This window comes from Mustela nigripes, chromosome 12 (assembly GCF_022355385.1).
Source record: "Mustela nigripes isolate SB6536 chromosome 12, MUSNIG.SB6536, whole genome shotgun sequence".
In the NCBI taxonomy this organism is placed as follows: domain Eukaryota; kingdom Metazoa; phylum Chordata; class Mammalia; order Carnivora; family Mustelidae; genus Mustela; species Mustela nigripes.
The window spans coordinates 63,922,709-63,945,800 of NC_081568.1; the positions used below are offsets into that span (position 1 = coordinate 63,922,709).

General features: G+C 52.9%; 2 protein-coding genes across 3 annotated transcripts; one reads left to right on the forward strand and one right to left on the reverse strand.

Moving 5' to 3' along the window:
• The first annotated feature begins 5 nt into the window (after positions 1-5).
• Positions 6-983, forward strand: HIGD2A (HIG1 hypoxia inducible domain family member 2A). The gene is made up of 2 exons (XM_059417408.1): positions 6-210; positions 570-983. Exons 1-2 carry the CDS (start codon positions 57-59, stop codon positions 734-736), a joined length of 321 nt encoding a protein of 106 aa, XP_059273391.1. The 5' UTR covers positions 6-56; the 3' UTR covers positions 737-983.
• A 2,144-nt stretch (positions 984-3,127) lies between these two features.
• Positions 3,128-23,056, reverse strand: CLTB (clathrin light chain B). 2 transcript variants are annotated; one of them, XM_059417402.1, is made up of 6 exons: positions 22,771-23,056; positions 17,059-17,105; positions 8,506-8,623; positions 8,148-8,259; positions 6,471-6,524; positions 3,128-3,585 (listed from the first exon to the last, which is right to left on the reverse strand). In XM_059417402.1, the coding sequence occupies exons 1-6, from the start codon at positions 22,955-22,957 to the stop codon at positions 3,414-3,416; spliced, it is 690 nt and encodes a 229-aa protein (XP_059273385.1). In that variant the 5' UTR covers positions 22,958-23,056; the 3' UTR covers positions 3,128-3,413. The 2 variants fall into 2 exon arrangements, with proteins under 2 accessions (XP_059273385.1, XP_059273386.1); XM_059417403.1 differs by lacking the exon at positions 6,471-6,524.
• Between the last annotated feature and the right edge of the window lie 36 nt (positions 23,057-23,092).

A 23,092-nucleotide genomic window follows, 5' to 3' on the forward strand; every position in this document is an offset into this window, starting at 1 on the left:
TCATCAGAAGGCGGAGCTTAGCGTTCGCATTTTTTCCCAAAGCAGCTTCCCGAGACATGGCGGCTCCTGGTCCTGTGACTCCGGGGCCACCCTTTGAACCAGCACAGCCGCCAGTCATTGAGGGCTTTAGCCCCAGTATCTACCGCACTCAAGAAAGCTTCAAGGAAAAATTTATTCGCAAGACCCGCGAGAACCCAATGGTACCCATAGGTAAGCAGGTGTCATAGGAACTGTAGACGGAGAGGATAGTGATGTCTGAGGGAATGAATTAGGTGAGGACCGGGAGTGCCAAGGGGGAAGGGAGTGAGAGCGGACCACAGTTGTGGCGCCGAGGCCGGGGGGGTGAGAGGTGATCCTGATTGGAGCAGGAGTTGGGCGGGATTGGGGCCCTGAGATAGGGCGAGCGCTGTAACTGGGAGGACCCTTCCTCCGCCAGACCCTCCCACTAGGCCCCCTCTGCCTCCGCCGTTACTCAGAGCTCTGGACTCCGAGTACTGGAGGCCCACGGCGGGGAGGGGCCTCCAGGGCCGGAACGTGCTACTCCCCCACTTACTTTGTCCCCTCCTCAGGCTGCCTGGGCACGGCGGCCGCCCTCACCTACGGCCTCTACTGCTTCCACCGGGGTCAGAGCCGGCGCTCTCAGCTCATGATGCGCACTCGGATCGCTGCCCAGGGCTTCACGGTCGCAGCCATCTTGCTGGGTCTGGCTGCATCTGCTATGAGGTCTCGATCCTGAGTCCGAGACCTGGCCTTGAACGTTACACGGAGATCATTCCCGGCCCCAGGAGCAACCACCGGCCCCGCTACCTGACTTATTCCTTCGTCTCCCCTGACAAGGCCTCTATCAGCGGGCGAGGAAGTGGCCAATTGTGTAACTGACAAGTGTTTTTTCGGGAATCTCGGATTCGTTTGTTTGGGTGTTGCATACTTGTATTTGTGCCCCACTCTCTTCACTTCCTACTTAATAAACTGATCCACTTGTAGTTTGGTGAATTCATTCTCAATCTAGCACCCCCAGGGTTTTTGGTCTTTGGTTTTAGGAGATTGTCTAATCTTGCAGTCTAATGATTACCAAACTTTTCTGGTAACAATCACCTGGGGGAACTTGTTAAAGTTCGATATTCGGTAGAGTGATGCTATTTGAAAAAAACAACAACAACAACTGATCTTTCCAACAATCTTCAGACCTTCAACTGGAAACCCTTCCTTCAGTTGAGGCTGGCCATGGCCCTGCCCCAGGCAGGGAGGTTCTGCCCTCCACTTTGCTTCTGCTCCTCACCCCACTCCCACCTCCTGAGAGCATCTAGACTCCACTGATGTAGACTACCCCCACTTGGTTCTTGATGCATCTTAAAGAACAGGAAACTGAGCCTCAGAGAAGGCAGCATGGTGGAGTGGTAAGAGTGTAGTCACAAAGCTTGCCATTGTTCCGTGTATCTAGTGTTTTAGGATTAAGGAAGAAAAGGGGCTGGAGACCTTGAGTGAACTCTACAAGAGGCAACTTGTGAGTTTCTCATTCATGCAAAGTCTCAAGTATTCTTGGACTGTGGTCAGATCTAAAGTCTGATTCGGTGGGACCCAGTTTCCTTCCATGTATGACTCCATTCAGTTTCAACACCAGCTGCAAGCTGCCAGAAAGGAAAGAGGAAGTAAGGAAGACACACTTTGGGGGCCCCCTAACACCCTCTAGCTTTCTAAGTGGAGAAGTGTATGAGTAGGGGCCCACTAAGTTTCTTGTTCTCATCATGGTCTCTCAGTTGCAAGGCAGAGATTATAAATGTGAAGCAGTACATTTTGGTGATGGATTCAAGAATTAGATAGGAAGGGGTGAGGACTATGGCACCTCTAAAGAGGAAGGCCATTATTTTTAGCTGTTGGTGCTATTGTGTTCCCCTAAAAAAGATATGTTGAAGTCCTAACCCAGTATCTCAGAATGTGATCTTATTTGGAAATAGGGTCTTTACAGTGATAATTAAGTTAGAATGAGGTCATTAAGGTAGGCCTTAATCCATTCTGGCTGGCTTCCTTATAAAAAGGGGAAATTTAGGGGCACCTGGGTGGCTTAGTGGGTTTAAGCCTCTACCTTTGGCTCAGGTCATGATCCCAGGGTCCTGGGATCGAGCCTGCATCGGGCTCTCTGCTCGGCGGGGAGCCTGCTTCCCTCTCTCTCTCTCTTGCCTGCCTCTCTGCCTACTTGTGGTCTCTGTCTGTCAAATAAGTAAAAATCTTTTTAAAAAATAAATAAATAAAAAGGGGAAATTTAGACACAAAGATAGACTGCATAGATGATATGAAGATCAACTCGGGATCGTAGTGATGCACAAGTCGAAGAATGCCTGAGGCTGCCAGAAGCTTGGAGAGAAGCCTGTACAACAGATCCTTCCCTAGTGCCTTCAGATGGAATGTGGCCCTGCTGACACTTTGATTTTGGACTTAAGACCTCTAGAACAGTGAGACAATAAATTTCTGTTGTTCTGTGCCAGACACTGCGGTACTTTGCTATGGCATCTCTAATAAAATAAAGTTGGCGATTACTCAAATTTTTTTAAACATTGTACAGGTCACAGTGGCTTAAACACAGCCTGTTTGCAACCTCTGCTGAAGAAGGTATGATCACTGAGTATTTATCCCAGATCTACAAGGCAGGGGACACTATCTGAAGGAGGGAAAGCATTGAGTCTTCCACATCCAGAGGGTACTGGCCAGACCCAAGGAAAGGAGTCTGGCAGCAGCGACCTTCACCAGCCTCAACCCGGGCTTAGAGGGAGCCACCACAGGGAACCTCTGGTCTTGCCTCTTTGCTCCCACTTAAACCTTCTTACTCTCTGGGAGCCTTGGTATCCATGGCTATGTGATGACGACAACAGAGTCCCTACCTCACAGGCTTATTCAAAGATCAGAAAGGATTAAGATTGCAAAAGCATTCCACTAGAGGTTGTCTTTCTTCCTGGAGAGGGAGGCAGCAGACATACACAAGTTGGGACACCTACTTCCAGGTGGGATGGTTTCCAGGGGGCTAGCTTCACCTTCTCTCAAGGCCATGAAGCTGGGAAAATTCTAAGCACAAACAGCCCTGACACCAGTTATGGCTTCCAGAGAAATAAGAATGATAATAAATAAGTGTAAAAAGAGTTAACAACACACCCTTTAAGCCAAGAAAAAAAAAATACATCAGGAGGGACAGTCACAATTTTGTGGACTGAGAGGAGGTGTGAGGGGCTGGGCCACAGGGCCAGGAGGGAATGGGGTGAGAGTGGGGAGGGCTCCCCTTCCCAGCCCCGGGAGATGGGGAGGAACAGATAGGCTGTGTGTAGCAGCTGCTGGAGGCGCTGTCCCCCAACCCTGGCCGAAGCAGCTGCTCCTCCTGTGCCCAGGCCCAGCCCATGCTTTGTGGCCATGCTTGTGACAGGCACCTAGCGGGACAGTGGTGTCTGCTTCAGGGACATGAGCACCGAGCGCAGGCGGGACACATCTTTGCATTGCTTGCTGCTCTTGGGGTTGAAGTCACAGAGCTGAGCCACCTTCTCCCACTCTGTGCCCGGCGTCTCCTCCTTGGATTCCTTCACGAAAGCCTCCTCAGATGCCCTGCAGGTAGAGACAGGACAGAAGTTTCATTGCTGTCTGCCTTTCTCCTGAATCAGTTATGTTCTGCTCCTACTGAGGAAGGCTGCTTTGCCTGGCCTACTCTGAGGTAGTCTATCCAGAGTTCTTAGCCCTGTGCCCTGTGACCTCAGGCCCCCAGGACAGCCTTGGCATCAGAGGAAGCCTACTCTGGTCCTGCCTCAGGGCCTTTGTACTAGCTGTCACTTCTCCCTGGAATGCTTTCTGCCAGACCTGCTCATAGCTTGTCACTTCTTTTCATTCAGGTCTGAGTGCACGACTCACCTCAGAATGATCTTCCCTTGCCAGCCTCCCCTACCCCTGCCCAGCGTAGCACTCTGTTCATTACCTCTCCAGCCAGAGTTCCCAACCTGGGAATCCCAACACCTAAAGACCCTTGGAGAAACTAATGCAGTACCTCAGCTATTTTAAACATTTCCAGAAACTTAGCAGAGGTAGGACATTAACTAACCACCTTACTAACTGAAGTACCTGATTCAGCATTGCCTCGGTGTTCTGTGGACCCTGTAAGTGTTCTCTGGAAAAGGGTTGTGGTCAAATACACATGGAAATTTCAGTTAAAGAGGATCTTTAAAGCAAAACTTCCAAAGCCTCTACTGTGCCAGGGTGCACCCCGAACCTCCCAGGCAGACTGTAAGATGCAGACAGAATCCACCACACTCCAAGTTTATTTGACTATAGCGCTCTTTTTAGCCCAGAATGACTTATCTCTCTGGAGCCACAGCCTGGGGAATGCTCCATGGAAGTATCTGCTTTTGGTTGGAATCAGGTTAGGCTGAAAACTGGGGGTTTGTTCATCAGTAGTTCTGGTGGACAGTTATAGAAGCCACTGATTAAGGAACAATGGAGAAATAGAATGTAGAGTGCAGACCCAAATGCGGGACTCATTAAGAGGAAAACAATTAAAATATCTTCCATGAAGAGGGCTGGTTCTGCATCCTCTGGCCAGCAAGAGTCCCTGGAAAGCCCCTTTCTCCTTACGGCTCCTTCTGTGTATCAAGCAGGATCAGCTCTGCCACATGCCAGGCAGGGAGCTCTACCAGTGATCTCCACTGATCCACTGATCCACTGATCTCCTTGGTTGTGCCCTGGGGTGGGGTGGGGGGGGGGTGGCCTGACCTCTGCCTAGTGATCTTCCTTTCCCTCTGAGTCCTCATTTCCTAACCTGTAGAGAGAAGAGCAGAGCCTCCGCCTTGGTGATCCGTCTCACCAGCTTGAGAATCTCACAAAGTGGCAATGTGTGTGCAGGCTTGGAAAGAGTAAAGCACTGTGTGGAGCTGGATGACCGGTGGGATGAAGGGTGCTGTCTTAGGAGCTGTCCCTGCTAGATCAGCAGGAGACTGTCCTCTAAACTGCCTGTATAGTGTGTGGTACATGGACCAGTGGTATTGGCCTCACCATGGAGCTCATTGGAAATGTAGACTCAAGGCCTCGCCTCAGCCCTACTGAATCCCAATCTCCTTTGAATAAGGTCCCCTTGTGATTTTAGGGCACAGAAAAGTCTGGGAAGCACTGGTCCAGGCTCTTCCCCTCTACAGGACCCCCTGGGTGCTACTTCCCCAAGTGCAGCAAGAGTACTGAAACCGCCCCCCCCCCATATAGCGTATTCCCCAGCACCGATATTCTGGTCACCCTGACTCTTCTGTCGGAAGCCTCCCGTAGATCTTCACTGACTTCAGGATTGAGCCCTGGCTGGCAGACCTGGGCCAACAGGCATTTTGCATCTAGCCCCAAGCTGACCTGTCCTCAGTTCCCAGCCATCCCCACAGCCCCACGCCCCACTCACAGAGGCTGCCCCTGCCCTCTTCCCACCATCACCACTAAGCTCATCACACTGTAAGGTCCAGCTGAAGGGCCTGCCTCTCTGAAGCCTGCCCTGGCTCCCCCCGCAGACGGTGGCTCCCAGGCCTTGGTGTGCCCTTCCACACGGCCCTTAGGACAACGCTGTCCTGACCATGAGCAACTTATGGGGACAGGCCATGTCTTATTCCTGTTCCAGCAGAGACTGGCATTGGGCAAGTCCCACTAAGTACAGGACAGAAGGAAGGAACACAAGACTGTTTCTCTGATGGGCCCTGTGCCCTGCAAGAGAAATGCCAGCCTAGACAGCATCAGAGGCCTGCTAAGGGTGACCCCAGAGTGGTATTTAGTATTTGGGACACCAAATACTTGGCATGTGCACCCGTGGCAGGAACCACTTATTCATCCCTGCTTTTCTTTCCCCTCACCATCCCAACATACCCTCAGGCTGTCAACCACCCATCAACAGGGACCCCATCTTCCATTTCAGATCCAGATTAGGCATAGTCCTGACTCGTCCGCAAAACAGGAATATGAGAGAAGGGCCCACAGTGGTCTAGGCAGGGTCTGGTCACCAAACTTGGCCTGAGGCTTTGAGAAGGAGCAGTGCATTGGGGGTAGGAGTAGAATATGGGGAGGATATTTGGGGGAACATCTCTTCTTTATGCCTCTGGCACTCGACGTTTTGTTCAATAGAAGATTCCTTCACCCCACTTCCCAACCCTAAGAGGAATCTCAGAAGGACAGAGCTGGGCTGTTCGCCATTTGCCCCTCCCACCTGAGATAGCCAGTGCATTCTTTTTCTTTGCTCTGCTTTGATGCAGCAAAGCTGACTGCAGGAGGAATAGATCCTCAATAAACACTTGCCGCAGCGACAGAGGTGAAGGTGGGCGCCTGTACTACCTCCTGCTCTGATCTTTGCCCCATCCCCACCCCACTCCCCGCCTGGCCACACTCATTTATAGCCCACAAGCAGGACACTCAAAGCATACACAGGGGCCCCTGCCCTCTCCCACTCCCCCTGACAGAGGAGCAAAGAAGACACGTACACATAGCCGATGATATCAGCATCTGGCTGCTGGTAGAATGCTTTGTCAGCGATCCTTGAGGGGAAAGGGTTAGGTGGGGGAAGACAGATGGCAGACAGACAGGCAGAGGGTTAAAGAGAAAGGGAGACAGCATTAGTATTTCCAGTTGGAGAGTGTTAGGAAGCATAGTCCTGTGAGTCTCAGCAGTCATCCACGACCCAGAAAGGAGAGCAGGAATCCTGGGCCAGCTTGAGCACCTTTTCTAAAACTGCCCTGATCATGTTACTTCTCCTGTTCACAAGCCTTCCAAGGCTCCAACCCCCGTCTGTCCAACACCATTATTGGAGGCCCTCCCCATGGGGCTCCTCATTCCTGCCTTCTCTCCTACCACTCCCCGGTGCCCAAGACAATAGCCTTTCACACTATGCTGTTCCCTGGTCTAGAACACCCTTGTCCAAGCCTGCCCTAATGAACTTCCAGTCATCCTGCAAAGCTCAGGTCCTAGACACAGAGGTCCCTCCCCCACCCATACCCCCTGCTTCCACAGCCTTCCTGTAGAAAGTCCTACTGGTGAGTTCATGTGCACATGTGTGCTTCTCTCCTCTGAGCTCTTCAAGGATACAGACTACATCCTTCCCCAGTGCCCAATCCAGAGCCTGGCCCACAGCAGCTTCCCAGGGCCAGCCTTGCCTTCCTAAGCCAGCCACTACCCCAAAGGACACAGTTCCAAGGGCAGAGCTGCTGGCCAGGGTCTCAGAAGTGGTCTGAGACCATTTCCCTGAAATTGCTCTCTGGTGGGCATCCACTGTCTTTGCCTGCCCAGCATCCAGCCCCTTCCTCCCAGGAAGGGCAACCTCATTGCCTTTGGAAGGATCAGGCTGGCCCCACTTCAGTCCCTGTGGTTTGGGTGAGACTGACCTCATGCACAACCCAGGAAATGGGACCATTGTCCAGGCAGGATCCATCAGAGAGTCCCTCACCTGGTATAGTCTCAGGGACAGGCACAGGACCCATACCAAACCAGTGAGGATCAGGTCAATGATTCCAGTGAGCCATTGGGAGCAAGATGCTATTTTCACAGAGGTTGCCAAAAGAGTATAGCAGAAGCCTGGAGCTGATGGTGGCCATCTGCCCCCACCCCCCAGCCCCCTGTCCCATTCCAGATAAGAGAGGAAAGCGGTGTCGGGAGACAGTAAAAGTGAGTGCCAGTTGACTTCGTCTGAGCCCCCAAGTCTAGTCCTGCAGTCCCACCTCTGGCCTTTTCGGTCATACAGGCCACCAACTTCCTTTTATTCTTTAGCCTCTCTGGGTTGAAGTGTTGCCACTTCTACAAGCAGTAAAATCCTGTCCCCAGGTTAGTTCTTCACTCCCGGCCAGGCCTGTGCTTTCTGTGACACTAACTGTGGTGCCCTGGGCAGTCTGGCTCCCATGCCAGGGTCCCAGGACCTCTTCTGCTCACCACAGAACTTGCTTCTCTGTGTCATGCTGAGATGACAGCTCAACAGTGTCCCGCCTCTGGAGGGCTCTGAACTCCACAGGCAACTGAGGAAGCAACCCTGAGGGGTTCAGCTTCTCTTGCCTCTATGTTCTTGCCCCCAAATCACCCATCCACAAGACAGTCCCCATCCCATAACTTCTGTCACTGTCCACATGGCCTCATTCTTCATAGTCCCCTCATGTCCCCACAGCGCCTCTCACCGGTTATTGATCTTGTTCTTCTCAACCTGTTCACTCTGACGCTGATTCCACTCCTCCAGGTCCTTCTTGGCTTTCTCCCGCCACTCCTGTTCTGTCACCTTGGAGGCAGCATCTGTGACCCCAAAAGGAGAGTAAGTGGCAGCTTTCCAGTAGGAATGTGAGGGCACAGCTGTCCTGGCTAGTCCTCCCCTCGGCCCCTGCCAGGCAGCCTCAGGGCCCATGCTCACCCAACCCACATTAAGGCAGTGCGAGCAGGGGGTCAAGGGGGTGACTCTGTACCCTAAGGCTGCCCCAGTCCCACATGTGCCAAACAGCCAATACAGCTGGGAGCCGCTCCCAGCCTCAGGCCTGCTCTTACCCAGCTCCTGCAGCCGTTTCCTCTGTTCCTCTCTCCACTTGCGGATGCTCTCGGGTTCCTGAGTCAGTCTGTCAGCCTGGGCAATCGCCGCATAGCCATCTGCTGGACCGTTGGCCTCCTAGGGCACAAACACACAGCAGTGTGCACAGCCTGTGCCTGGCCCTCTTGCCACTGCTGCCTGAGCACCAGATACCCCCACGTGTGCCTGCCTCAGCCGGCTCCAACAGCCTCCCACCTGCTGCCTCCTGGGACCGTACCCTGCCTTTATAACTGCTGTGCCCTTTGCCAACAATGCTCCCCCAAGGGGGACCTGGGCAAGTGACGGGGCCTCTGTGTGCCTCACCTTCCTGGTCAGGAAGCGGGCTTGGTAAGAGCAGCCACCTCTTCACGCTGATAGAAGAAGGCAAGGAATTTAAATATCTAAAGAACCTTGTACACTTCTTGGCACACAGTGAGTCCCCTGTGTTACTGTTCTTAAAGTCTCTGTTGCTGTCTTATTAACCCGCTAACACTTACACAATCTGAAATGACCTCACTTTATGTTTGCTTGTCCACTGTCTACCTTCATGACAGCAGGGTCCTTGTCTAGCCTGCTCATCGCCATGTCCCCTTTGCCCAGCCTGGCACACAGAAGACACTCAGTGAACATCTGCTATGTGAGTGAGCAGCCCTGGGACAGGCAGGATGGCCGTGGCTGAGACCGCAGGCAGATGGTCTGGTTTCACATCCCACCTCCACAGCTCACTAGGTGCCCGTATACCAGGGACAAGTTGCTCCACCTTGCTGAGCCTCAGCCTTCTCATCCCCAAATGAAAATAATAATAAAACCACCTCTAAGAGCTGTTCTCAGAGTTCCACAGGACTGTCTTTGTAGGACATCTAGAAGCGGGCCCAGTGTGGAGTGATGGCTCCGTGAGTGGTAGCTAGAATTATTATTATTATTCATTCTCATCTTCTAGGGGAGGAAACTGAGGCCAGGAGTGATGGCGTGATGTCGTGGCCGGTGTCGTGGCCGGTGTTCAGGCCTCTGATTCCCAGGCCGGGGTTCTTTTTTTTTTTAAGATTTTTTTTTTTTTTTTTTGACAGAGAGAGATCACAAGTAGGCAGAGAGGCAGGCAGAGAGAGAGAGAGGAGGAAGCAGGCTCCCTGCTGAGCAGAGAGCCCGATGCAGGACTCGATCCCAGGACCCTGAGATTATGACCTGAGCCGAAGGCAGCGGCTTAACCCACTGAGCCACCCAGGCGCCCCCCAGGCCGGGGTTCTGCCCACTTCCTTCAGCAGCCCTGCCAGAGCTAGGCACTCCCAAGAGCTGGGGACTAAGAGCTCAACCCAGCAAGGCTGTGACTCCCCTCTGGTCTTGCAAAGCCACGGACCCTTTCCAGTCTAGCCTCATCTCCTGCCACCCCAGTCTAGCCTCATCTCCTGCCACCCCACGCTCCCGACACTCCGCCCCTACACATTCCAGTCTGCACACACCCCACACACTCCTGCGGGCCCCAAGCCTCTGGCTCCTCCTGCTTTAGCTGCAAGTGTTGCCCTCCCCTCCCTTTTGCAGCTGATGAAATCTTCTATCGTCTAGAGTTGCCAGCTCTAGGATATCCACCCCCCTCGGCAGATCTCACACCCCTTCTTCTCTGTGCTTCTGTTACAGACTTCATGTTCTGCTCGAGTTTCCCGGCTGGACCAGGAGCTCCTGGGGGGCAGAGCAGGTCCTCATTTATAGCCTCTGAACCCCTGCCCCATCCTTTCACCACTCCTTGTGCTCCTCCTTCAATCCCTCATCAAAACTATCAGCAACAGAGACCGAGGGCTGGCTCGGTGGGTTAAGCATCTGCCTTTGGCTCAGGTCAGCATCTTGGGGTCCTAGGATAGAGCCCCGCACCAGGCTCCCTGCTGAAGGGGGAGTCTGCTTCTCCCTCTCCCTCTCACTTTGCCTCCTCCCCCCAACTTGTGCTCTCTCACAAGTGAATAAAAAAAAAAAATCTTAAAAAAAAAAAGTCAGGAACATTGGTATTTAATATCCTCTCCCCACAAGACAGTGTCTGGTGCCGCCCCCCACCCAGGGATGCTCCCCACTGTCTTTGGCACACACCAGTGCTCAGTAAGCAGTGGCTTCATAGATGCATACCCCTGGAGCCAGATGTGCTGGGTCAATGCCTGTCCAATGGGGTGTGGGCAGCCCAGTGAAGGAGCACACAGCGGGAATGGGAGGACTGCTGTCTCCAGCTGTCTCTGGGCAGAGGGAAGGATAGGCCCAGGGCAGGGCGGGTAGCCTGGCACTCCCTGGGGTCAGGCCTACCCCTGGGTGGGACAGTTGGAGCACCACCCTATTCTTTCTGGCACAGCACTACACTTCAATTCAGACAGTCTCTCACCACACCCAAGGGGCCCTTCCAGGGCTCTAATCTGGAGAACACAAGTTGGTCACTGACAATGAGTGTGCCCCACCCTGCCCCCTTCCGGGAACAACCCTGTCCTGAGGCCAGGCGCGGGGTGGTGGGGGGGGATGTAATCCTATAGGATGTCCCATCTGCAGACAACTGCAATTACCTCTGTGTATATGTGTTTATTAAGGGGCTGTGTTTCATGTTCTTCATGGCACTTCTGGCTATCTGAAATGACGTGTTTACATGTTTACTCTCTGTCTCCACCGACCTCCCACCCCAGCCACAAGTAAGTGAGCCCCATAAGGACTGAGACCACCTGTCTCTGTATAGTATCTAGAACAGGGAAGGCCTGGCTGTAGGAGGATCTCTAGAACATTTCGTGAATGAATTAGCATCTGCTCAGGCTTGGGCCATGGATGAACAAGACCACCTGTCCCCCAGGAGTCTGGCAGGAGGAGTGTCTCACAAGCGAGGGCCATGGCAAGAGTACATGCTATAAAACAAGCCAGGTAAAGAGCAGGCACAAGGTCATTCTAGTCTGGGGCAGAGTAGGGCGGGAAGAGACAGGGAAAGACCATTTCAGATTAGACTGAAATGGTAAGGCGGGGCGGGGGAGGGGGGAGGCAGTGCCTTTGGGAAACTCTTGAGTACAGTGATGTTTCCAGGTGTGGGAGGGAAAGGGGTGGGGGATGTGGGCTGGAGAAGGGTCTCTTCTCCAGAAGGGTGGGAGTTTGGTCACACTGGTGTCCTTCAGGCCCACCATCCCTATAAAGCCTACCCTAAAATTAAGATGCCCAGGTTATAGTGCTTTAAAGCTTGCAGAGAAATCACAATTAAACAGTTCTCTTTGATCTTTACAGCTCTGCATGATGGGTTTTATCATCAGTGTTTTATAGGTCGAGAAAGTCTAGCTCCAGAGTCCCAAGGTCACTGGGCTGGGAACTGGCAGAGCTGAGACTCCAACTGAATTCCCGGATGTGAAACATACTGGCCACATAGCAGCAGGGACCAAAGTCACTTCTGTGTCATGTGATTTGTGACACACTCTCTGTCTCTCTGATAAGTCTATTTCCCCAAGATCGGAGAGGGTGCCTGCTCCTCCAAGTGTCCCCTGCCACATCTCCCATGTCTCACACCCACACACTACCACCCCTCAGCTCACTGAGAAGCATGTCCAGGAACTTAGAAGAAGCTTCCCTGGGCATCATAGCACTTTTCCCAGCAGCCAGTGGAGGACAGCAGGGCAGGGCCTTTAATCCCCTTTCGACAAGTGAGAAATCAACTCAGAACAATCTAAGAGTAGTCCTTCTGGTTGGGAAGAGCCAGAAACTGAAGCCCAGGCCTTCTAGTTCACTCCAAATTCTTCTGCCACAGCCCACCACAGCACCCCAGCCTGGGTGCGGGGGCAGCCTCAAGGAGCCACTTGGACCCCCATGGGTGCTTCTCCTGGGCCCTGGAGCAGCACATCCAAGGGCACCACGTATCCCTGAGCACTGCTCAGTGTAGTTTCAAGCACACGGTGCCCAGAGGCAGCCATGCCCAAGGCCCACGGTGTGAAGCTTGGCCAAGCTAGATGGGCCTCCCCTATCTGTGCATCAGCAGCAGGGCCCACTAACAGGCTCCGCATGGTAGCTGTGCCCAGCGCTGCTGGTAGGGGTGAGGGGTACTCCCCTCGCATCACATGAGCTGTGATGCTTTGGCCTCTCTGGGATCCCCCAGCACTCCACTGGCCCCAGGCCAGGCCCAAAGAGAGTGCCTGTGACCCTCTGTACCTTTGCACGTTCTTTCCTACCAGCCAAGACCACCCATGTGCCCCTGGGCAGCCTGGAAACCCACTTCCAGGAGCCCCTCCCGGTGGCACTCACTGAGTGAGTGAGTGCGGCACCTGGAGCAGGATCCCGGTTCAAGTCGCAGCTCTTCCCCGCTGCAGAACGAGTGAGCTATGAAAGCTCCCTGGGCATCCTCCTCTTGGTCTGTGAAATGGGGGTAAAAACGGAACCTCCATCACGGGGGTGCTGGGAGGATGAAAAGAGTTCATCTGCGGAGAGCTCCTGGGTGATGCCTGACACATTGTGAAGAACTCAAACGCCTAGCACCTGATACCACCCCTGTATCTGAGCCGTGACCATCCTGCACTACCATCAGTTCCTTCCAGGGCTCTGTCCTCTGTCAGAAGCCAGCTCTTTGAGGACAGTGGGGGATTTGCCTACATCCACCGCCCCTAACACAGTGGGTGGCACTCACGTCTTGGGAGCTGACGAAATGAAGGGGCCAGCGGCTGTCTGCAAAGCCCACGGCACACAGCATCAGAGGCCCTGGGCTTTAGGTCCCCTCCTGCCACTCAGTGGATATGTGACCTCTGAGAAGTCCTTTCCCCAGGCTCCTTGTGTCTCATCGCCTATTAAATGGGAGTGAGAAGTGGGGTCCGCTGTAAGCTGCGGAGGACACGCACCGCGGCGGGTCCGCGGGGCTGTGCCGCTCACCGTTTGCCCAGGAGACTCCGCGCACGCCAGGCTAGGAAGAACACAGCCACACAGCCGTGTGGGCGGCGCCGAGCCCTGAGAAGCTGTTTGCTGGCTCCACTTCTTTGGCCCCGCTGGACTCATTTTCCTGCTCCAAACCCCTGCCAGTGAGCACTGGGATCCGAGGGCCACAGCAGGGCTCCTCTTGAATCACTCAGTGCCCCCGAGAGGAAAGCGGGTCAGCTACAGGCTGGCAGCCCAGGCGGGCTCCCCAGGGACTGCAGGAATGCTCTGAGCACTGTGCCCCCTCTCCCCTCAGCCCCCAAGCTCGACAGGGAAGGGGGCAGGGACCAAAAGGCTACAGTCAGGCCAGGCTTATCTTGATCCAATTCCCTGGCACTCCCCCTCCTGGGGGACCCCTCTGCTGGACATGACCCTGAGAGCCTCTGTGGGGCAGGCTGGAGGCTCCAGAGACAGCCAGAAGGATGAGGCATCTTTGGGATTTTCCAGCTAAAGCTAAGCTGCGCTCTTGATTCCCCTAAGTAGCTCAGAGGAGGAGGATGGCAATGCATGGGGGGGAGAGAAAGTTTGTGCAGGGAGAGGGAGGCCTGCAGGGGCTTTCTATCCCTGTCCCTGGCAATGCCAGATGGGACTGGAATAGGTGTAGGCAGACTTACCCTTACAACTCGAGGACCAGGTTTATAGCTGAACCCCCTTGTGGCCCAGAGGTTGCCAGGATAGAATAAGAAATGTAGCAAGAGAGCTCTGCCCAGGACCCCTGAAAGTGCTGGGCATGTCCACTCAAGGCTTCCCCCTACCCACCTCCGGCAGCACAAACCAGATCCGAGTCTACGGTCAATCCTACAAAAGTCTGCGGGGGCTTTCTACGAAAGATCCAGCCGCTGTGGCAGGCCAGTTCCAGCACAAGGGGTGGGACAGAGGGCACCACATCAGGGGCAGGAGATCTAAGAGAACTTGAGCTTGGCCACTAAGTGACTCACCTCATTCTTGACCCCTCCCCTGCCTGTAAGGATTCTAGGATGGCATGGAGTGGAATGATTTGCAAATAAACACACATGGGTTATGAGTAGCAGTGAGAATAAGAGTTCCCACTGATGCTGAAAGGAGGCATGGGGTTCCCTGTATCTACCAAATACAAAGTGAGGCTGGCAGGGGATGGTCAGGGTCAAAGAAGCCTCAAGATCCTTAGCTACAGAAAGGGGAAACTAGGTTGATCACAGTGTTCTAGATATTTCTGCAGTTCTAAGTGTATCTCCACTTCAGGATATAGACCTTCTGGGTCAAGTGAAGTCCTTCTGAGTGTGCCCAGGATAGGGGCTGTCCGGGTCTCCATGATCTACCGGATTGTAGAGGAGTAAACACAGCTCACTGGGTGTTCTCAGGCCTAAGGAGACACAAAGCCCCCGAAGTCTTGGACACTGACTTTTCTAGCTTGCTGATAGTTGAGTAATTTTCCAGAAATGGGACTTGGCTAGGTTCCCCGTGTAAGGTACGAGCCTAGCCCTCCTACATAAGAAAGTATTGTTTATTCCCCACTGAGGACTTGGAAGGCCAGCTCCTCAATGGGGTGGGGCTCGGGAGATCCTGAAGCTGCAGCCCCAGGCGTCAAGGGTCTTCGGCCCAGCCCAGTGGGAAGTAAGCCTCAACTAGCGAAGACTTTATGTTGCCCAAGCATGGGGGAGCGGGAGACTGTTCCGTCTGCGGGATACTGGGGATGCCATCTGTGGTCCAAGGTCTCCCAGTGTAAAGACTCTTAAATCCGGGTGCCTGGGTGGCTCAGTGGGTTAAGCCGCTGCCTTCGGCTCAGGTCATGATCTCGGGGTCCTGGGATCGAGGCCCACGTCGGGCTCTCTGCTCAGCAGGGAGCCTGCTTCCCTCTCTCTCTCTGCCTGCCTCTCTGCCTACTTGTGATCTCTCTCTGTCAAATAAATAAATAAAATCTTTAAAAAAAAAAAAAAAAAAAAAAGACTCTTAAATCCATTTGTGTAGGAATGTGGGGAAGGGGGAGGTGGGTACAGATAGAAGTAATTTTAACTAGAAACAGCCTTACTAGGAGGTGTGTGTGTGTTGGGGGGGGTAGTATAAGATCATTATGAGGAACTTTATTTATTTATTTTTAATATTTTATTTACTTATTTGACAGACAGAGATCACAAGTAGGCAGAGAGGCAGGCAGAGAGAGAGAGAGAGAGAGAGAAGGAAGCAGGCTCCCTGCTGAGCAGTGAGCCCGATACGGGGCTCGATCCCAAGGGCCCTGTGATCCTGACCTGAGCCGAGGGCAGAGGCTTTAACCCACTGAGCCACCCAGGCACCCCTCATTATGAGGAATTTTAAGACAATCCCATGAAAGTGAAAGCCTTTTCCTTTTCTTATCTCACCCCTCCCCACCTCAACGTGGGGGCTAACCACTCTTAACCATTGTTAACAGCTGGGGCACATCCTTTCAGAGATTTTGTGCAAATATATTTCTAAAATAAAAAACTGGCCCAATAAAAAAATAAAAATGGGATGCCTGGGTGGCTCAGTTGGTTAAGCCACAGCCTTCGGCTCAAGTCATGATCCCAGAACGAGTCCCACATCGGGCTCCTTGCCCAGCGGGGAGCCTGCTTCTCTCTCTGCCTCTGCCTGCCACTCTGCCTGCTTGTGCTCTCTCTCTCTCTCTCTTTCTCTGACAAATAAATAAATAAATCTTTAAAAAAATAAAAATAAAAAACTGGGGGCGCCTGAGTGGCTCAGTGTGTTGGGCCTCTGCCTTGGAGCCTGCCTCCCCACTTCTCTCTCTGCCTGCCTCTCTGCCTACTTGTAATGTCAGTCTGTCAAATAAATAAATAAAATCTTTAAAAAAAACCAAAACTGTGTAAGTTATTCTGCAAGATACTTTTCCACTTGTTATATCGTGGGCATCTTTTCATATCAATACAGAAAGCTCTGATTGCTCTTTTGAATGGCAGTGCGGTTTTCCAATTTACCTGCCCAGGCCCTTGACGCTGGATACTTAAGTCATTGCAGTTTGTCTGTTTTTTGTTGTTGTTGTTGTTGTTTTACCTTTTTATTTGAATACTGTAACATACAATGTTACATTAATTGTATGTAGTACATAGTGACTCAACTCCTGTGTATGTCATTCTATGCTCACCACATTGTCTGCTATTGTAAATAATCCCACAAAAATCTGGGAGTCTTTGGCTAATTCTTTCCCTAGGGAAGATTCCAAGTGGAATCTCTGGATCAAAGACCTGCCCACTTAAAATGCTCAGACATGGCCACTCAGTCCTGCTTCCCACCAGTGGCATGCAAGCGTGCCAGGGCCCAGTGTGCACTGTGCCACTCTGGGCCACTTTATCTCTCCCTGCGAGACATCACCATGGGCAACCTATGGCCACATGCCATCAATCCCAGTCTATAGTGGTACTTATTCTTTGTGCCTTTCCCCTACATAACAGGAAAGAGAGGAAGGAAGGAAGGAAGGAAAAGAAAGAGAGAAAGGGAGAGAGAAGGAAGGAAGGAAGGAAGAAGAGAGAGAAAGAAGAGAAAAGAAAAGAAAACATGTCAAAACCCTTGCCGATGCTCCCATTCTAATGCAGAACAGAATAACCAGAGCCCTAATACTACCGGTGATGGGGCCATAAGTTACCGAGGCCCAGCTGTCAGTCCCTACGCTGCTACAACAGAATCTTGCTTACCTGAAACACGTCTCCATTGACCGTGGTCCCCAAGTCCTCAGAACCAGCTGGAAAGAGAACAAAGAAATGGCATTACTCATTGCGCAGCTTAAAGCAAACACAGACGGTCCTACATTAGTGCCCTGAGCCAACCTCCGTCTATGTCCAGGCGTGCCATAACACCCGCTCCCCATGTAGACATACTGGATACATAAATAAGCTGGAATCAAGCCATGACTGTTGACAAAGCCTTCTCACAGCCGTTGTCACATCTGATTTTCACCACTACTCTGTGATGAAGTTATCTACCCATTTTACAGATACTGGAATTGAGGCCTGAGAGGCTAGATGATTGCCAATAGCCACCCAGCCAGTAACAGCCCCTCACCTACCTGAAAGTGATTTACGCTTGGCCATGGCTAGGAATGGCCTGACTGTGTGTGGGGCCTGGGCCCAGTGAGCCGGCAGAGGGGCTGTCGGCTCAGGGCGGTGTCTGCGTGCACAATGGAGAGGGGCCTAGCAGGCCGCTGCCTGTCCCTGCCATGCCTCGAGCAATTGCTCCTCCTGGGAGAGCAGGAACGGCAGCCCCCACCAGGCAGCACCTGGCCTATTTTTCCTCCCTCTGCTCCTCCCAAAAGGATTTTCTTTTGCCCTCAACAATAACTCTTCCCGGTCCCTTTCCCTGATAGCTGATTAGTCACAAATTCCTGTGGCTTTTGCTACAACGGTGACCTTCCAATTTGCCCTCTGCTCTCTGTCCAGTCTGCCTACCCTGCTAGTGGCAGATACCTAGAAGGCCAGACCTGGGTCCTTGCTCCTCACCACAGCCCTTCCCAGACGCGTACCCAGCGCCCGCTACTCAGTAAGAGCTCGGAAACGTATGTGTTAAATAAACATGAATAAATACATCACTCACAGGCCTCCCTGACACCAACTTCACCCTCTCCCAGCCCTCTTTCAAACCAACCAGCAGCACTGATATTTTGTAAAGCATATAGTTACCTATGACACTACAGCAAGCCAGAAAGAAACCCACTTCCCACGGACCACAGTGGCCTTTAGGGTCGGCTCCTGCCTTGGGGACCAGCAGGTTCTTTCCCTCGGCCTGGAAGGCCTTCCTACCCACACCATGCGGGTTGTTCCCTCACTCCCTTCTGCCTCTGCTCAAACCTTATCTCAGCAGAGGCCTCCCCGGACCCTCTCGGACACCTGGCGCTCCGCGACCCTCCCTCCCGCCCCTGCAGTATTTCTTTATAGTACTTACCACTGGCTGGTATGCTTATTTGTGTAGGGGCTTACTATCTATCCTCCCCACATGAATGGCCCCTCGTGAGGGTCAGGGACTTGGTTTCACTCAGTGCTAGTGCCCAGCGTCGGAAACAGTGCCTGGCATATAGCTGGGCTCAATAAATACTTGTTGAGCGAGTACATCAAACCTCAGACTATAGCATGTGAGAACCTCTACCCTTTGGCCCTGCCCATTTTCCTGCCTCGCTTCCCACAAGTCCCTCTCACCAGCTATCCTGGGGATGGGTTGGGAGGGTGCAGTCGGTTGGGCATCCAACTCTTGGTTTCAGCTGGGGTCATGATCTTGGGGTCGTGAGATTGAGCACATCAAGCCCAGCATCCTGCTCTGTGCTCAGGGCAGAGTCTGCTTGAGACTCTCTCTCCCTCTACCACTCCCTGCTAAGCGTGCATGTTCTCTCTCTTTAGTAAATAAATAAATTGTAAAAACAAAACAAAACAAAACTAAACTAAACTAATCTGGGGGGTGCCTAGGTGGCTCAGTTGGTTAAGTGTCTGCCTTCGGCTCAGGTCATGATCCCAGCATCCTAAGCTCGAGTCCCACATCGGGCTCCTCACTCAGCAGGGAGTCAGCTTCTCCCTCTGCCTGCCGCTCCCCCTGCTTGTGGTCTCTAGCTCTCTCTCTCTGTCAAATACATAAATTCAAAAAACTTTTTAGCAACAACAACAATAACCTATTCTGGTTTCCTTCTTCCCCACACACACCAGTCTGCTCCCCATGCCTTTTGTTCTCCTTCTCTCTCAACACAATGCTCTTTTGGAGTCAGTTATTGTTCAAGATTCAGTTCACAAGTCACCTCCTCTGGGAAGACCTCCATTACTTCCCCTGCTTCTCTAGGCCCTGAAGAAAGGCCTCACCTCTGGGATATCCCACAATAAGGCACAGCATTTCCCCACCCTCTTAGGCAATTATCTGTGAACTCCCAAGGGTCATACACTCCCTATCAAGCCCGGTTCTATATCCTATTCAGTTCCTAAGGGCTCCTGAGCAGAACGGGTGAGCAGGGCATGCTGGCTAAATGGACAATGAACAGCTCTTTGGGAGTCTACTGTGACCTGGAAAGCCTTCCTAAGGCCTCTCAGAAACTGTGATGCTTCCCAGCAAAGAGCCACAGGAAGTGACATGAGCTTCCAACAGATGGACAAGCATCCCTTTTCCAGCCAGATAGGGCTGTGAGCAGGAGTTACACTGATTTCAGCCTGGGGACTGAAGGGAGGAATCCTTAATCTAACGGAAATAATCCCCGGCTGACAGAAATTTTCAAACAGTGATTGATTCTAACCAACTATGTCTCCTGTCATCCCTGCTCACTCAGCTGGGGTGACTCCTGCACGGGTGGCCTGGTCCCTGAGTCAGGGGGCGAAGGGGGGCACCATGGGATTTTAGTGGCAACATCTGCAAAGGGGCTTCTTCTCCTGGGGCACCTCCTCGGGGCCTGAAATTATCAGTGTCCATTCACCATGATGTGCCAGGTGGGACGCCTGGCCTTCTTGAAGTGCAAGCTGCCCTACCCCACCCCATTTTGACCGGACCAGTCTTGGGCCCCTGGTCCACAGTCTCGGTGCCTCCCCTGGTCTTCAGAAAGTCTCTCTGCCTCGGTTTCTCAGTCCTGTGGACATTCCTCTGGAGATGAAATCTCAGCCGCTTTGAGAATCCACACCTACCCACACATAGAATCGAGTATCTGTTCTCACAATGCTTTCTGATTATTGCACATTTACAATCACATGTCCACAGTCAGAGGCCTGCAGAACAGGACCGCGGCAGATACGAGTGCCACGGATAACGCTGTGGGCGTTGCTTCCCTCGGATTCCTGACCCCTTTTGGCAACAAGGGCAGACAGGGTCCAGAACATTCCTGGGAGCTTACTTAGGCCCAGCAGGGGAAACAGGCTTGCCAGGAACTGACTGGGCAAGTCAGAGGCAGAGCCAGGCTGGGGCTCAGAAATCTGGGTGTGAAAATGTAAACCTGTAGGCCCTCCCCAAGGCTGATGAATGGAAACAAAGTGTCCATTGCTTTGACTGGCCCCAGATGCAGCCCCAGAGGAGAGACTCAATACGGATCCGGCTCAGATCTAGACCAGACACCTCTTCCCCACACCCCGGGGTAGCAGGGAGCCCCATAGGGGGGCACTTGGCATGGGAGCATCGTCTAGGAGAACAGACTCAGACATGTTGATGGGCGGCAGCTCTGGAAGCCAGCTTCTCCCAGCTCCCAGCAGGCCTAGGCACTGTTTCTCCACCCCATCTGAGCTTCTGACATTCACCACTGGTCAGGGAAGATTACTTGCTCAGCACCATAGAGGCCTAGGTAGGTCAGATCAATTCCATCCTGTCTGGCCACCTACTGAGCCACCATCTTGTAATACCTCCCTGACCCAGAACTTTGGCAGCTTCAGCAGGTATAGGTCTGGAAGACCTTCAGAAGGCCATGTCTCTGCTTCTCCCCTGGCCCTCTGTGGTCTGGGGCCAATTCTGCCACAGAGGGAAACTCCCATCTAGACTGTCACCCCCTGGAACCCCACTGACCTGGGAGAGGCCACAATCTGCTTAAACTTCCAGATGCCTCTGGCTGCGTTCAGCCTAAGCTCTACCTGCCCCTCTCTGTCAAGGGCTTCTGGTATCAGTTCTTCTCAGTGGGGCCTCCTCGAGGCCAAGCTAGACCAAGAAAACTGGTGGTTTCACAGAGGCAGTGTGGACTAGTGAATAATGAATAGAGGCAAGCGTTTCCTCCGAATTCCCTGGGATGTGTGCAAATCTTGCTGAGGGTCCAGGAGCTGCTGCCACAGAAGCCCTCCACTTCTGGCTTGCTTGGGTAGCAAAAGCCACCCCCACTGCCCATCACCTCCTAGCGTGACTGCTATAGCATTTGGAAGAGTGTGGGGCCCTGAGTTGGGAAGGCTAGGCTCAAGTCCCAGATCTGTCACTCATGGCTGTGTGACTTTGAGTAAGACACTCAGGTTTTCTGGGCCTCCAATTTCTTAGATGTTACAAAAAGCTTGTTACATTTCTTTTCTTTTTTAAAGATTTTATTTATGTATTTGACACAGAGAGAAAGAGAGAGCAGAAGCAGGGGAGCAGCAAGCAGAGGGAGAGGGAGAAGCAGGCTCCCTTCTGAGCGGTGAACCCAACATGGGGCTTGATCCCAGGACTCTGGGATCATGACCTGAGCCAAACGCAGAAGCCTAACTGACTGAGCCACCCAGGCGCCCACACTTGTTACATTTCTTATATCAACGGATATAAAGATATATCAAACTCCTCAAGCCACAGAAACTGTCGTATTCATTTCTGTACCCCCAGGGGTCCTGGCACACAGTAGGCACTCAATAAAGGTTGAATAAATACAAATATGACTATAAGGAACCTAACTTATAAATGTTTTTTTTTTTAAATGTAAGCTATCACTCATTCCAACAGGCCCATAAACACCCACCAAAACAACAACATTAACAAGAAGCACAGGCTGTTTTGGTTGCACCCATGAAGGTATCTACTCTTTAACTAAATATTTTAAGAAACTGTCTTTTCAAGCCAGAACAAGAACAGGAAAATCCTTGATAAACATGCTATCACAGGGAGCAGGCCCTGAGCCGGGATCTAAAACTAACCACAGTAGCCCTGCACCACCTTTAGACAACCATTAATGGACAGTTAGAAACCCCAGGAGGGCAGGACCACATCTAACTGAAGCCCTTGCCCCGCCCCCCATCTTGGTCTCTAACCCAGAGCCAGGCATATGGAAGACAGAGTGGTCAAGAGGAGACTGAGTTTCTGGTCTGACAGAAACAGGTTAAATCCTCACTGCCCACTTACTAGTTGCTTCAGTAGTGTACCCTTTGAGCCTCGGTTTTGCCTTCTCTGAAATGGGTTTAATAACGCATATGAAGTGACTAATGTAAATAAAGTGCTTAGTCCAGCAGGATGCAGGTGGTCTCCCAAAGAAGGTTTGTGAGTTCTTGGAGCACCCAGTGTCCTGTCCCCTGCTTTGCCAGCTGTAGGAAAGAGCTAAAACTGAGGGGCTGGGAGGTCTGTGGCTCTGCCCATACCCAAAGGGCTTAGGTGGGGACCTGGGATGACCAGACCAAGGGGCGGCTGGGGAGGGACTCTGAGAGCCGGACCGTGTTGGATTTCAGAGCCAGGGCAGCGGTGGAGCTGGCCCTGGGTTGAAATATCATGACAAATTCCTGTGCGCAGAGCCACGGGGTTCACGGCCCCAGGAAGGGCCTCAGATGAAGCTCTCCAAGAAGATTCCTCCCCATTTCCACCAGGTCCCTCTCAAACACACGCAGCCTCAGGCCTGCACCTGACCGGCCACACCAGGCCCTTTTCACTCGGCCGCGGGGCCCTGAGGCCGGGTCTGCGCCGCCAGGTACCCGGGTGCGAGCCCCAGGCCCTTCAGTTCCCAGGCCCGTGCACTGACTCACCCCCACTCGCGGGTCCCGGCTGCGCGAGGCCCCCATGGCTGCCGGCAGGTGCCCCGAAGCCCTCGTCATTCTCTATGCCCGCGATCTCACTCTCCTGCTGGGCCAGGAAGGCAGCCGCCGGGTCCTCCTCGGCCGCCTCGGGGGCCCCGCTCTCCGACGACGAGAAGAAGCCAAAGTCATCAGCCATTTTCCCCGCGTCTCTACTGAAGCGTCCTCCTGGCGCTCGGCTCTGCCCGGCGCGTGCCCCGCGCTGCGCCCGGCGGCCGCGACACTGTCACCCGAGCCGCCCGGGGAGCCGGCCTCGGCTGGGACGGGCTCGGCG